At 38.4% G+C, this 16,882-nt stretch overlaps 1 protein-coding gene across 1 annotated transcript in view; it reads right to left on the bottom strand.

Moving 5' to 3' along the window:
• Window positions 1-3,829: 3,829 nt before the first annotated feature.
• The window catches only part of LOC145984958 (nose resistant to fluoxetine protein 6-like), a 29,103-nt gene continuing 16,050 nt past the window's right edge, over window positions 3,830-16,882 (bottom strand). The window contains exons 10-13 of the mRNA XM_083118400.1: window positions 15,474-15,663; window positions 13,732-13,874; window positions 10,307-10,415; window positions 3,830-3,939 (exon numbers count right to left, since the gene is read on the bottom strand). Of these exons, the coding sequence (XP_082974526.1) occupies window positions 3,830-3,939; window positions 10,307-10,415; window positions 13,732-13,874; window positions 15,474-15,663 (552 nt within the window). The remainder of the gene's footprint in view (window positions 3,940-10,306; window positions 10,416-13,731; window positions 13,875-15,473; window positions 15,664-16,882) is intronic.

Below are 16,882 nucleotides of genomic sequence, written 5' to 3'. Positions count from 1 at the left end.
GAAAACTCTTCAGCTACGACAACGATGCCATTTCGAAGTCCATCTACGAAAACTACATCGTTGTCAAGTCTCGTCAGGATGCACTACGTCGCACAGCGGGAGAGAGGAATTTCATAATGCTCTTCAACTCCCTCAGTCTTAGGTATGAGATTGACCAGCAATATAGAGACGAACGAACATGGCCTGTCTCTCATGCATCCTGGTGAGGAAACAATCCTTGCGTACTCGAAAATAATCTTCCTTCGGAAGAATTCATGTTCACAGGCAGGTTCCAACTTCTATCGAGGAGAATTTTGGAATCTGGCTTAAGCCGTAAGTGTCAGAGTGACATGTTCTTCGAAACTGTACATCGCATGCACAAGGTTCAAAATGTATCTCTTTCTAAAAATCATTTGGTTGGTGTGTTTCTTCTTCTGATGTTTGGATTAGGATTATGTTATTTCGCATTCAATGCGGACCATTTGCTATATGTGCAAACTTAATTTTTGTCATGTTTTTCGTCGAAGACAGCATGTTTCAGTGTGCCAGAAATTGAAATGGAGCACCTGTCGTAAGTAAAAAGATTGTGGTAGACTCACTCTCATACTTCCAGGAATTGACGTATAGCTCAAAGTAGAATTTGAAGAACTACTTGTTTGGAAAGACGTGAAATAGTAATTGTGGAATGAAATTAGTTCATCTAACGCCCTACGCATATACGGGGTAGGCCAAGATAAACCGAACTCAATAAAGTAATGAACATATGAACTGCAAGGTTATTTTATTGTATATTTTTATACAATTAGATCACAGATCTATTCACATGCATTTCTCCGTATCTACAGATACTGCTGGAAATGTTGACCACCATGGTCTAGGCATAGGGTGGCCCGATGGATTTCAATTCAATTCAATTCAATTTTCCTTTATTAAAGGGCGAGGTTCTGCCTGCGGCACGTTCAGTGCGACTTGCTGTAACTCGTTCCGTTGAATGTCGGCGATGGCGTTGCGTATGTTCTCTTTCAGTGCGTCAATAGTTCGTGGATTGTTGTGGTACACCTTGTCCTTCAGGTTGCCCCACAAATAAAAATCACAACTGGATAGATCAGGTGAGCGTGGAGCCCATAGATTCTTTGAGACTGTTCTGTCAGGTGTGAAAACAGAAAGCATTGCTTCCAAGGAGGCGTGTGCTGTGTGTGCTGTTGCGCCGTCCTGCTGGAAATACGCGAAACGTCGTTCGTGTGGCGTCAATTGATGTGCGAAGGGTTCGAAGATGTCGGCAATGTAACGCGCTGATTTCACTGTGTCTTCGAAGAAAATTGGTCCAATGATTCTCGTTGCCAACACAGCGCACCACACTCCAAACTTTGCATCATGCAGCGGTAGCTCGAATACTTGTCGTGGGTTGTCGACAGACCAATACCGCGTATTTTGCGAATTAACTTAGCCACTGAGGTGAAACCATGCCTCGTCCGTCATGAAGTAGAGGTTTGGATCGAGAAAGCCACTTTCGATTTCCTACAATAGCCATGTGCAGTACTGTACACGTCTAGCATGGTCTGCAGGTTTTAACTGTTGCAAAGAGATGATCTTGTACATGGACGTCCGCAGGATTTCTTCCAGGGAAGGGCAAGGAAGGTATTTTTTTTCCAGGGGGGGGGGGCAAACGAAGGCAAATCTTCCCCAAAAATAATGTTGTTCCCTAAAAAACATTGCTTAAATTTGAATTTATGGTGCTCATGCTATAATTAACACATATTATTGTGGCTAAAATGAAATTATATGTGTGAAATACATATATTTTGGTTGACTTTCATTTTCCAGGGGGGGGCCATGGCCCCCCCTTGCCCCCCTTCCGGACGCCCATGATCTTGTATGGTTTCAGCTTAAGGTCCTTTAGGATACGCCGGCATGTTGTTCGCGACACTCCCGCCTGCTGTGACAGCCGCCTCGTGGGCTTAGTGGGGCTCTGCAACATCTGCTGGCGAATATCTTCCTTCTTTGCCTCGGTCCTTTTCAAACGCGGATATTCATGCTTCTTATCAACCACGGATCGTGTTGCCTCAAACGTCTTTATGAGTTCGTGTATGGATGATTTGGCGGGTGTGTCCTGTTGAATTCGGCACGGAATTTTCCTTGTATCCCTTTCACTGATATGCCCTGTGAGTAATACTCCTTTACGATGAATATTCTGGCCTCCTTCGTCAGCTTCATTTTTGTGTCTACACTGGTGATTAGCTATACCTCGATTGTTGACTTCACACGTGTAGGTTTACCTCACCCCGCGCCCTTCCCTCTCTCCGTTCACGATCAAGGTCAGGTCAATGTCAATGTGCGTCGTTCACAGCACCTTACGTTGAAAACGAAATATTATTATTATTGCGTGTTGCTACATGGAATATCTTCTCCCATGTCGGGTTAGGTTTATCTTGGCCCACCCAGTACTTTAATATTGCACCAGCAAGTAAACCGTGTGACCCTTTCAAAAAGTGTACATACTCGAAAAGAGGTACGTACAAACGATGCAAAAAAGTGCCTCTCTCTCTAAAAATCACTTGTTTCGAGTCTTTCTTGTACTGTTGCCTGGATTAAGGTCCAGTTTATTTACATTTATAGATGAGCTTTTGTATTTTGTATATGTAAGCTCATGTTTCGTCACTCTTTCAATAGAAAACGGAATCCTGTGCGTAAGGAATGAATATATATTGAGCTGTAATGGAAAGTTAGAAATAGATGATGAGATTAGTAATCAAAATATTTATCCATCGGCATGATCGTGTCTTGATCGGAGGTTAATCGCAAGTGGAACTATGTCCGAAGCATCTTCTTCAGGTCCTTTTTGATATCAATTTATTACATGAGAGACAGTGTATCTTTGTATCCTGAAATATTAAATGCATATACGTAGAAAACCAATATAAATTTACAGGATATCTTAATACAAAAGTTGTAGTGGATTTTATAATTGAACGTGTATACTTTCTTCAAATCTTCCGCTAGTTTCTACGAAATATTCCAGATGCAATTTGTATTTGTTTCTTTATATCCGTTATAGATGGAACACTTCTTGTGAAAAGCGTACGAAGTCAGAAGAGCGTCGCGAATTTATAGCTCAAAAAAATCGATGGGCTTTATTTTGCCTTTAATCTAGTTCAATAGAAATTTGTGTAAGAAAATGCGAAGTGTAACTATGCGTAGTTCTTGTTCACAATAAGTAGGCTTAGATTTCCACCGCAATGTAGGGAACAGGTCCGTCTTTATGTATGGGTCATGCCGGACCATAGTCCAGGGTGGCATGTTTCTGGGAGCTTAAAATGCTCCGTCTTATATTGCATGCTATTTTATCAGTATTTATTATTTTCCTTGTTATAAAGAGCGGTATTTTATGATTTTTCCACGTCGGCAAGAACAGAAGGAAGCAAGTCTTAAATAACGTTTTTTTAGATTTAGGATACAGATCCAGTGCACCATGAAGCAATCATTCATGTAGAGAAACTACTACGTATAATAGAATAATAAAACATGCTTTTAAAAATAAATATGTAATGTCATGGAATTACAAAGTAAATACTACATACTGAACGTAAATTACAAATTACATAATATGCATGGATGTAAATAGAAATAAATAGTGAATTGGTAGATGTTTCTGCAAGTCAATACTTTACAACTCTTCGTTTGTCGCTAGTCAAATATTTCATTTCTGATTTTCCTGAGTTACTACGAGCATTATAAATATTATTTGCTTTGTTACTTAATGCATTCCCCTTTTGTCGAAAGTACGTAAATGTACGTAAAATGTTCAATACAGGGACAACATATGCATCATCGACTTCGATTCCTCATAAACCTACTTCTTTTCTTCTGTTTGTGGACTGTTGTCCTCAGTGAATGCCTCGTTTGTGTGTCCATTCTTCTTGCCATTGTTGCTCTCCTGTCCTCCAGGACGTCCCTGAGATCCTGCAATAATAAAGGTACCAGTTACAAAGCTGTAATTTATATTCGAGTCCGATAATGTATGAACTCAGATGTAAAATTTTCCCAACTATGTTCCACATAAAGGGGCTCTAGGGCTTACTCAACCTCTAACCAATGGGTTCGATATCCGGTGGAGGCACATTGCACAGTCCCGATTAGCCTATCTGTGCATAAAATGGACATAAAATACCAATTCAACAACATAACATACAATATACATAGAATATAGCAGAGATCGAGAATGTCTGGAGCCTTACCCCACTCCCATCCTATGTTCTTCATTACACGGCTGGGCCACTAATATGAATTTGATGTGACATAAATTATTTTGTCTGTTGGGGTAAACCAATTGAAGTCAATAGTGGATAATTTTTTTTCCACGTCATGATACTCCGAAACAATTTGAGCTATATATATGAACTTTGGAGTCTTTCAAATCCTAATTGCGAACAACTCCTAAATCGTCTAATTGCGAACACATAAGAGCGAGAAATAATTCCATGTTCTAATTGCGAACACATGGAGCTGATAAACCTGTTTTCAAAAACAAATAAGGGTAGTGACCCAGACAACCGGCTTGACTAGTAAAAATAGCGAATCTCATTTACTTATCATGGTATTGTACTCTGTAAATCTCTCCAAGGTCATTTAAGCCTTTCAGTCTGCCAACATAATCAGACTTCCATTCGTGTGTTAATGTCTCGAAAACCTCTTAGTGCCAAAAGAGATGTGGAACTGCTTCAACAGAATACACCGGACAAATAATGCAGTGAAGGTATGTAACTACAAAATCAACGGTGAGCTAGGTAAGCCACATCCAAGAGTAGAATACCTCATAAAAAGCTTAAAGACTGAGGCAGGAAAGTCTAATGACATGATTCTTAGCATGGAAGTGAACCTGGAAGGTCTAATATGGAAGAAGAAATATGTTTTATCGGACGAAAGGATAGCCAGGAGCACTAACGTGTGTAAGGAAACTGACGATATTCTTCAATTTTTAAGAACAGTGTTATATGTTTCGAAATTTAGGTAAAGTTAATAATTGTATTATTAATTGATGAAGCTCTTTCCAGTTAAGAATTGTGCAGTATGTAGTGGTATAAAAATAAGTCATACATTTATTATTAAATTATGTATACTTCGACGACGACTCTAATCCTGTCGAATTTTCTATGTTCCAACTATGACCCACGAGACACTGACCAGTCTCAAGTGTGGAACTGAGTCCCTTTAAAAAAATCGTTAAAAAAGCACAGGAAGTGTGAGAAATTGTAGGTCCCAAGGCAGAAAAATTTGTTCCCAATTTGGACACAACCCTCCCAGGTTATTCCTGTTCAGGCAGTATGTCTTCGCAATTAGGATGATACCCTTGAAAGAACTGATAACCATCCTTTACGTCTGTTTTAAATCAACAATCAAAAGGATATCCGTCAAAGCGTCTACCAAACTGCCAAACAACCTAGATCAGCAATCGATATACCTTCGGTCAAAAAAGTACCGGGAATGTGTAATTTAAAAGGCCCGCGCTAATGATCTTTTAAATATATTTTTTTCTGTAAGTTGGTAGCACTGTACTTAATTACTATGCCATACATGAGCGCGAACTGTCAACCAGTTTGTTTACAGCAGCTGGATGAATCAGTCCACTTCAGTAGTGCATCACGATTTTTACAATGAACGAAATTATTGAACAAAGAGTTTGCCTTAAATTTTGTGTTGCGAACGGAATTTCGTGTGCTGACTCGCTAAAAATGTTAGAAAAGACTTATGGTGAATCAGTTTTATCAAAAACACGGGTTTACAAGTGGTACAAAGCGTTCAAGGAGGGCCGAGAGATCGTCGAAGACATGCCTCGTTCTGGACGACCTTCGACCTCTTCAACAGATGAAAACATCGAAAAAGTGAAGGAAATTGTGCTCGATAATCGCCATTTCAGCTTAAGAGAGATAGCTAGTGACCTTAACATATCTCACGAGTCTGTTCGTTTGATTTTGGTGGATATTTTGGGCACGAGAAGCGTCGCCGCACGGCTTGTTCCAAAAGAGCTGAATTTTCTTCAAAAACAGTACCGTGAGCAGGTCTCTTTAGACATGCTGGATCGCGCCAATTCTCATCCCACATTCATGGAACGCATCATAACTGGTGACGAGACATGGGTCTACGAGTTTGACATGCAAACAAGTCAACAGTCATCAGAATGGAGGACAAATGACGAGCCGAAACCGAAAAAAAACACGCCAAAGGCGCTCAACAGTCAAGATGATGCTCATTGTTTTCTTCGATATTCGTGGTTTGGTGCATCATGAATTCGTTCCAGAGGGACAGACGGTCAATAAAGAATAGAGGTAAAGGTGGTATTATGAGCCCCCATTTTGTTTTGTATTTTTTAAAATTTGATTTTTAACTTTTTTGTTCAGATACTTACGCTAACTTTAACTACAACATTTCATACAACTACTGTTAAAATATAAACCAATTTGAGCAACTTTAAGGATATGAAAAAAAATAAAATACAAAACAAGTCAATTTGTGGAAAAAAAAGTTTTGTGCTGGTAATATGAGCCCCTAGGAAAAAAATAATAGAATGACTGGTTTAGAAAAGTGTATGACAAATTAAATCATAAAAAAGTGTTCCCCTGTGCATAGCACCACGCCATGAAGGCGTATAGGGGGTGTGGGGGTTACTCCCCACACTTTCTTGATCCGGTCGTGAGTGGGGGTGATGTGATCAGCATCACGCCCCTGACCGCCTTTACCCCCCAGGGTTTCCCCCAGGTACCCATGTTATTCGACGCTGGGTAGGCCGCAAATTAAATCATACAAACAACATTTTATTCATTACAAAACCTTAAAAAAGATATTATGATGTGAAATGCCATAAAAGAGTTCATAACAAGATCATTGAAAAAATCATTACAAAACCAATTGTAAGGGTAATTAAAAATGAATTGAAAGGATCATTAAGAAACCATTTGAAAAGTTTTATTTTGATTCTTTGTAATGTATATTTACAAAAGTAGCAAATGTAAATATCCTTCTCGCATCCAGCGCAGTCGTTGTGTGCCCACATTTCACAGATGAGACATTTCACCTACAGTTCTTCTCGGTCATCTGCCGAAAATAGACCCTCGCAGAACAGACAAACTGCTTCTTCATCACCGGGACTTTCCACTCCGATTGGTGTTTCTAAGACATTTTCCCCAGAATCGATATCTGATTCACAGAATTCCTCATCTGAATCTTTATGAAGCTTCGGTTTCACTGCATGCTTTGTTTTAGTTTGTGTTTTTTTCAGTAGGCTGTTGATCATCTTTTTGCTTTTTATCCTTCAGTTTTATTTTCCTTTCAGCTGAATCTGACTTCTTTCTTTTTCTCCAGTAGCCAACAGAGCATCTTTGCACGGAGACGATGTAATCAAAGCTACCTTGGAGGGTTTAGGACCTTTGTTAGTCACTTTCCTCTTTGGATCGGGAACAGGCCAGATATCTTTTGGAGACACAGTGTGTCCGGAAATCTTCTTCTCCTTATCTTTACACAGACCGGAACTGCCCATGCCAAATCTGTAGCAGCTGGTTGCAATCTTGTTACTTGCACATTCTCCAAAACTGGTAAATTTGCAGTTCCAGCGCGGTTTGATTCTACAATTGTCGTCCCAGATGCATTTTGACCATCTTCTTGTGGAGTTTCAGTACCTGTGTTTTGTCCTCTTACTGCATTGTTGGAGGATTTAGGTATTTTCCCTTTGCCTTTTTGCAGGGTTTCCAAATCCAGTGCCTCTTGAGAGGAAGGTGCAAAATCCACAGCAGAAAAAACATTCTGGTTACATGGATATAATCCTGTAACCTGAAACCCAATCACAGCAATGGATCCGGTCTGGCAAGTCAAATAAGCCTTTCCCAATAGTTCGGCAATATCATAGGGTCCAACTGGTCTCTCACTTGCGTATGTTTTCACTGTAGTGATGTTTCAAAGCGCAGTTAAGAGGCTGCAGTTTATGCGATGTGCATGGGGGTAAACTTACAATGGATATGCCATTTTCTCGAGCAAGATTCACAATGTCAATGTTTTTGGTGTGGGAGTTGTGGCCATCTAGAATAAGGAGCACAGGGTAATTTTTTGAGGGTTTAATTTTGTCAATAAAGTGCGTTAGTCAGTCTGTGAAAATGTTTGCTTGTATCCATCCGGACGGGTGACATCCACCAATTGCCCCAGGTGGAGCGCCTTTCACGAGAAGCTCAGACATATTTTTCCTAAGAAAAATGAAGATAGGAGGTACAAAAGTTTCCCCTGCACTCATGCAGCAGACTACTGTCACGAGAGACCCCCGTTCAGCAGAACTTAGAACTCCCACTTGTCTTATTCTCTCAACCCAACCCAATGATTCGAAGGATTTTGCTTTGAACGACATTAAATACTCTGTCTGCCGGGTAGTTGTTTTTGGCGTACTCGACTTCCAGGATATCAAAGAAATTGTCGACTGCCTTTTTGTTAAAGCCATTTGCTTTTGAAAGCGATGTCGCAGCAGGTTTTGAAAGAGATAAAACACTGTTATGACGATTCATGAAGTGGTCGAACCAAACTCTACCAGCTAACCCCTCTTCTGTGAATAGGTGATTAATTCCATTTCTTTCACACAGTTGGTAAGCTACCCTGCGAACATCTTGTCTCGTAAGACCATAGAATTTACTTTCCACGATACGTAAATACTCGACTAACTCTGTTTCCAGCTCCTCACCCATTATAGGTTTTCTCCCTAATTTTGTTAAAGCGGCTTCTTCCGGTGATTTGTCAACTCGAACAAGCCTTTGAAGAGTAGGTCTTGGAACAAGAAACATTTTTGATGCCATTTTCAATCCCATATCTTTGTTTCTCACAGTCTTCATCGCCTTAACCATATCTTCAGTATTCCAGTTTTTTTCCTTTGGTCTTGTTTTTTGGACCTAGCACTTTTCGTGACATCTGAAAAGACAAAGTTGAAACCACTCCTGTAGTGTATATAATATGAGCCCCTTAAAGTTTGGGGGCTCATATACCAAGCTCGATGGGGGCTCATTTTACAACCCTTGCCATATTGGAATTGGAACATGCATAACGAATCTTTGTTACTTGCAAAATTGCATAGTATCTACACAAAAACAATCTTTTAAACATGCTTTATCCAATGCAATAATGCATTAGGATGAATTTAAATGAATAAGTACTGCAATTAAAAGCAAAACACTTACCTTTCAAAGTTTTTCAGATCGAGAAAACAAAAAGAACACGTTTACTCATAAACTATCAGCTGCAACTGAACGATAACTCTCTGGCGGCAAAAGGCGTTACTAAATTAGCAGTTAAAATCGTCGCCGCCAGGTTGAGGCCACTACATGAACAGATATTGGGGGGGCTCATAATATATGAATGGCTCATAATACCACCTTTACCTCTACTATTTGGCCGTATTGAAGCATTTGCGTGAGAAAATCCGTCAGAAACGGCCAGATTTGTGGAAGAACATTTCGTGGATTTTACGCGACGATAATGCGCCATCGCATATAGCGACAGTTGTGACCGAATTTAAGGCCAAAAACAATAAATACCATCGATCAACCACCGCATTCACCAGATCTGGCCTTGTGTGACTTCTTTATGTTCCCAAAACTAAAATTGCCGCTCCGCTCCGCTCCGCAAAATTCGTGGAAGGAGCTGAAGGCCATACCTGAAAGCGCCTATAAAAAGTGTTTCCAAGATTGGAAAAAACGCTGGCATATGTGCGTTGCATCAAATGAGGCCTACTTTGAAGGCGACAAAATAAATATTGATGAATAAATGAAAATTGTGCGTTTTATTTAACAATTCCCGGTACTTTTCTGACAGAATATATGTCTATAACCTTTTACATATCAATTTAATATACAAAATGTTCCCAATTGGTTCGACCATTTGTCTGTTCGTAACAACAATCGAATAATTCACATCTGTTGATTTATCGGAACCACTATAAGTAAAGAGATACCAGGTAACAGTTAAATTGAATATTTAATATCTCGATCGCTCTGTCCGTACTCATGCCACTGGAATAAAAAATGGACAACAATCGTCAGTATTGCGACCAATCCATAACAAATGAAAGTAGAAATAAATTTTGTCGGTAAAATGCAGATAAAATATGTATTTTATAAAATATTAGTTACATGGATTTGGCTATGTAGGAGACTATGAATGCTGCGAAAACAATGTGTAGTGAAATGAAATGCTATTTCATTATGACAAATTAATCTTGGATTAAAAAGGCGATGCTAAATATCAAATCAAATCTAATTGTCATTCATAATCTATCGAATTCTGCAGTGACTTGTATACATACCTTTCTTCAGCAGAGCTTTTTCAATTATGAGAATCGGAGACTCAAATGTCAACGTCAATATGGTGGCGAGAACTAGAATCAGTGTCAGATTTCCAAGATATGAAATTACCTGAAAGCATAAATAAGATATTGAAGTTAATAATCTGTGTGTATATATATCTGTCTACCTATGAATGCGTAATTGTGAAACAAATATGATAAGTTGTTAAAATAACATATCTAAATATAACTTTATTAGAAATTTTGAAGCATCCTAATAGTTGCCTGCTTCCTGCATGCTAATTCCCTAAATATTATAATTTTATATGTACCATATCTTATTTATATGTACAAAATGTTATGTAATTAATTTTATTTTACAAGGACAGAACAGGCCATTCAAAAGGAATTAACATTAGTATTCCCAGGTAAGTCGTATACAAAGGATGTCCTTTCCGTTTGATATTTTATATTTACCAATTTTTGTAAGAATCTCGCCATTGTATAAGGCCTAAACTTTCAGGGGAAAATGTTACTACTTGGGAGGGCGGAAATTTTGCTACAGTAGAATTATTAAAACAAAATAAAATTAAAGTTTGTCAAACCAATTATTTGAAAATTTATAATACTTATATAATTTGTAACATGATTTTAGTTTTCTAATTTGTCTATTAGGCTAGTGGCCACCCTTTTGTTTGAAACCGTAGGTCCCATGGTTCCTGGAATTTGTGTCCCACATACTAGATTATCCTCCTTGCACTGTAGTACGCATTTACTCCGGTTCGATAAACTCCTCCCAGTGCAGATTGTCCTCCAAACAAACAGTGAGTATAATAGCTCTAATTTGCTGCGGTCTACTATTTGGTTGGGTCGGGAAGGGGGGGGGATGTCCGAAAAATTCTGATTTTTTTTGGCGTTTAATTTTCTTTGGTTTTCCAAAAACATCGTTTCTTTCTCAATTTTGGTGTTTCAAAACACACTTTTGGCAATAGAAGTACGAACTTCCGACATTCCTGGTGCCAAAAACACGGGTAGGGGAAGCGACAGGGAAAGAAAGTCAAAAGCCTCCAGCCGCCAACAAAGGGTTGGAATTTCAAATTTCGTGTAAAAAATTAATTACTTTCCCTTTTTTCTTCTTCTAACTGACTACGGATGTTTTTGTCTATCAGGATTATAGCCCAAAGTATCTGAACAAAACGAATAATCTTCTGTACCTCTAACGTTCTTATTGAGAAATTTCATTGAGAATTTTTAAAAAAGAAAGTACCTCTGAGGAGCACTGGTGCATGTACATTATAAAATACATGATGTTGACATCGCACATAATATATATCTATACACCAATTGAGCATTATGTTTTTATAATAATAACATGATATAATAGTAAAATCATACAGCGACAAATTATATCTTTAAGTGGACTAGTGCTGTAAAAGTACAAAATTATATAGTGTGTACAATCTAAATTTATTTTATAAAGGTATTCAATTCCTGAAATTCTTTAACTGAATATAATGTATATTCCAATAGCAATTCTTCACCTTACTTTTAAAGGCCGTGGTTCTTTCAAAATTTTTGTAACTATTTGGCAACATATTGTATAACTGGATGCCTGTGTAAAAAGGTCCTGTTTGGTATGCAGTTAGCCACACTTTGGGAATGTGGAAGTTATTTTTGGTCTGGTATTTTAATTGTGAGTGTCTATGTTCTTTGGATAGTTGGATTTTGTTTCGTGTATGAAAGTAAGTGTTTCAAGTACGTATAAACTTGGAAGTGTTAATATGCGAAATTTTTTAAAAATATGCTTACATGTATCAGTTTTGTGTGAATTTGCCAAAATACGCAATGCTCTTTTTTGAATTTTAAAAATCCTCTGCGATTGTGCCGAGTTTCCCCAAAATTAGATACCATATCTCAAAATACTTTCGAAGTTTGAGAAATAGATATTTAGCATACACACCGTATTAAAACTATTTTTTAGAGTTCTTAATTGGTAACATACAGTGTTTATCCTCTTGCATAAATTACATATGTGAACTTTCTAGTTTAGACACCCGTCTATAAATATTCCAAGAAATTTTGTATTGCAAGTAGCTGTTATAACGGCATTCCCTACTGTGAAATTATCTTGCATAATAGAAGAGTTTTTGGCTCTAGATACAACAAATTTTATTATATTCGTTTTTTCGTTGTTCATAGAAAGTTTGTTTGCTGAAAACCAGCTTTGTAGTTCAGTAAGAGCTTTTTCCTTTTTTTGAATTAAGGTTACCCCGTTAACAGAATCTACTAAAGCCGTAGTAAAGCAGCGAAAAGAGTACCTTGGGCGGTTTTAACGTTTGCTGGAAGGTCATTTATGAACAATAAAAACAATAGAGGTCCTAGTATCGATCCTTGGGGATTCCAATAACCACATCTTTCAATTCCGAGTAATATGTTGTTTGTGTCTCATTATTGGATAAGCTATTTATTGCAAAGCTCTGTTTTCTATTCAATAAATAGGATTATATTAATTTGTAGCCCGCGGATTCCGTAGTATTTTAATTTCTCTAGTAGTATGTGATGAATCACACAATCACAAAAAAAATCCAACAACAGAATACATTTTGTTTATGGCGGAAAGAATATTATCAGTTACATTAAAAATGTCATTTTTTTGTTTTCGATTTCACAAACCCATGTTGTTGCTTTATGAGTATCTTCTTATCTTCTACATACTTTATTATACTATTATAAATTAATTTTTTCGAAATTTTTTGAAAAAATTGACAATAAGGAAATTGGTCTGTAGTTTTCAATTTTTGATCTATTTCCTTTTTTATGTAAAGATATTACTTTTGATATTTTAGACAGTCTGGAAAGCTGCCATTTTCCAAACAATCGTTAATTAATTTAGCCAAAGGCTCGCCAACCTATATATGCAAATAGTTTCGGAATTACAAATTTCATTTAGAAGCATGCAGAATTTCAAATTTCCCGCTGAAAACACGCTCGGTGTTAGTGCAAATACCTGGAAAATCAGCCTCGGCGTCTAAGAGGCAAAGTGACTGGGGAGCGGAAGGGAGGCGAGAGAATATTGTAGAGGAGCAGTTACATTTAAAAATGCGTGAAAATATTACATATATACGTATATTATTCATGTGTGGTGTTTTGTGTTTGTTCTTTATTCAGTGTGGGCGTTTGCATTGTTTCTAGTGACCTATTTGAGTATTGGTAGACAGGAAGAAAATGATTTAAGATAATTTTCCCATTTATATTTTCATAATGTATCGTCCTTCTTGAGATTAAACTAGTGATATAAATATTCAAGTTTAATATACAGTAGTAGCATTCTCCCCTAACGCAACAATATTCTTAGAAATTGTATAATATGAAAGAAGAAAAGTGCTTTTTGATAGAACATGCCACAGAACAAGATGTAGTTGACCGGATTTTGCAATTTAACTTACCACAGTATAAGACGAATAGTGAGTTGGTACTCTTGCGGTGCCCATCTCGTAGTTGAGTACCATAAAGTGAGTGAGATATGCACAGTATGTTAATCTGCTCAGTGGTTGAAAGACTTTCCAGGATAGAATTGCATCGATAGGTCCTGGGAAATAATAGAAGCATTTATCATAATTATGTATGCTGTCTTTTATTACTGATATCTACAAGGATGTTAGTGAACAATCAGAATATTGTTCTTATTCGACATTTCATCTCTTTGTCCTTAGTTATTGTTATCAGACATTTATAATGTTTCAATGGAAAAAATATGTTAGCTGTAAATCATATGTTACGAATATACCAACTTTACGAACAATCTTCAAAGTTTGCCTTGTTCGCCAAAACCATTTGGGGCATTCCACGAAAAGTGATCTTACTCCATGTAATAACAAAATAATTAATATGGAAATTATTATGGTTTCTAATTGCATTAAGCTTTAGATGTTTGTAAATACATATAATTTACACATTTCACCAATAAAAGTTACTAGCATCTGCAGCCTATATGCTTCACAGACAAATGAAGTCAAAATCTGCTAAATTTTTAGTTACACACGTCACACACTTTTGTTAATGCATTTCATGCATTCAGCCTATGCCATCATACTAGAGTTTTTTTTTATTTGTTAGCAGATACCAGTACGTCTTTCTTCTATGAAATCAGTTCATTATGAATATTTTAATCCAATCTCTTGTATACAACCTTAAATTTTGTGTATAAAATGACACACACGTAACGCTGGAATGTCCCACTTAGGTAATTGTATTTATATACTGTCTCCTCACTATCTCCTGATTGAAATTTGCAACTTAAAAATATTGAAACCTACGGAGGAAAATTCCTTAATTCAATGTCTTTTAAGGCATTGAATTTGGGGGAACAGTTCTCTTTTCATGAAAATATAACAGAAATCAGAAATGTTAAGTAATCTCAGCCCCCAAAGGGCCCGTCGGGATGAGTGGGGTCCAGCATAGGTCTGCGGCAACGCCTAATCTTGTAAGCGTCCCCCTAAGGTTCTTGGTTCTCCGAAGAGTACCCTTCCCCTTCGGGGCCCTCCATAGCATGCTTTTTAGGGAATACCTATAAAGCACACCTAGTATATGTAGATCAAACGGTGTCTGCCTTTGTAGCACTTACCGGAAGTATAATTAGAAGGCGAAGATAAAGGCGAAGGTAGAAGAGAAGAAAGATAAGATTTTTGCGTAACAGAGGAAAAAACTACCGCATGCATAAATTGGCAGTAAAAACCTCCAAACTTAACTTTGCGCAACATACGTGTGCGGGGTATACTCTTAAATTATTTATCCCAGTACAAAGAACTCGAAGAAGTGGGGAAAACCTTATCACTACATTGACAGTGGAGTTATATGGTTAGTTTCGTTTGAGGGTGAGTGGTGCTTGGTACCAGATTTTTTACCACAGCGGGTTTCCTCTGGTTGGGGTAGGTTTTGGTATTTCGAGGTATCCTATGAAGAATGATTCTACTTATTTCAAGCTAATTTGGCTGTGTTAGTGGGGGGAGTTTTCTACATACTCAGCTTCCGTTGACTCGCCAAGTCGTGCCTGAGAAAGAACTCAAGGTGTTATTTGGATATTGGGTTTGGTTTGTTCGGTAGAATTTGTTGGGTTAGTTGTAAGTTTTAGAGATAGACGTCTGTGTCGGAGTTAGAGAAGCAACATAATAGAGACCCGCTTACTTACCACCGTGGCCAGTAATGCAAGCGAACACCAACCAGCCAATCCCGACTGCCCACGCAAAACGATGGAAAGCAGCGTAGAATGCGGCTTCCACAGCGTTGTATTCGTGGCCTTCGTTGTAGTAGATGCTCAGACTGTAGACGACCGTCAGGCACACAGCCGTGCACAGCGTCCAACCGCCGTAGATAACAAACTAGAAGGAACGAAGAAATTTTCAGACCTAGGTAAATCAATCATTGTGGGATACTCGAAAAAGCAAGCAAAAAAAAAAGCACAAACCGTTCTTGAAACATTTGGCCTCTGCTTCAATTTTTCAGTCCCTTATTATGTTGGGTTATTGATCAGAAGAAAGTATCAAGTAGGAATATCTCTGAAACTATTAGCGGTGGAAAATATATAAACTGCTCACAAAAAATTTTGCATCACCAACAAAAACTGTATTCCTGGGAAGAAAATAAACATACAATTGTTCAATCAGTACAAGAAAGAATAAAACGTGGAAAACATGGGAATGGCATGAAAAATAACGTTCACACTAATCCAAAAAAAAATAAAAAATGACACACTGCTGAAGTAGCAAAGGGAAACAAATGGCACAACAATGCTATCTGCCTATTTGTTATGTCAGACAGAATGCTTACCACCCGGTATGTCCCCCTCGAGCTGCAATGAGGTCTTCAACACGCTGGGGCATGATTGCAATGAGATGATCAAGGTCATCCTGTGGTAAACGATCCCATTCCTCCTGTGCTGCCAAAAGAAGCTCACGTGGAGAGTCTGGGAGCACAGGACGGTGTGCCATTGCATTCCTCAACATGGCCCAAGCATGCTCGATACAATTTATGTCTGGGCTTCCTGGCGGCCAGGGCATTCTGTTAATTTGGGCCTGCTGCAGATAATCTTGCACCACCCGTGCACGATGTGGCCGGGCATTATCATCCATGAACACAAGAGTTGGACCAATGTTCTGACGGTATGGTTCCACAGTTGTTTGTAGGATGTCTCTGATGTAACGCGGTCCTGTCAGTGTCCCTTGAATTGCAATTAGGGGCGTTCGGTGGCCGTGCATAATCCCTGCCCAAACCATAATGCCACCTCCTTGGAATGGATAAACAGGTTGCACATGACGAAGTCTCTCCCGCGGTCCTACGCCTCTCCACACTCTCACACGTCTCGAATCAGGCCTCAGACAAAGCCTACATTCATCTGTAAAGAGTACACACGACCAATCTGCAAGTCCCCAATGCACATGTTCGCGTGCCCACACCAAACGATCACGCTGTTGGTTTGCACTTAGAGGTTGCCGACGCATGGGTCTTCGGCAACGTAAGCCTCTTGCTCTCAGTCTATTGCGAACAGTCTGGGTCGAAACACGTACGCCTGAGGCTTGTTGGAGGTCATTTCGCAACTCA

This window comes from Lepisma saccharinum, chromosome 1, assembly GCF_977018435.1.
Source record: "Lepisma saccharinum chromosome 1, izLepSacc3.1, whole genome shotgun sequence".
In the NCBI taxonomy this organism is placed as follows: domain Eukaryota; kingdom Metazoa; phylum Arthropoda; class Insecta; order Zygentoma; family Lepismatidae; genus Lepisma; species Lepisma saccharinum.
Note: the sequence above shows the minus strand (reverse complement) of the source record. Positions and strands in the feature narration are given on the sequence as shown.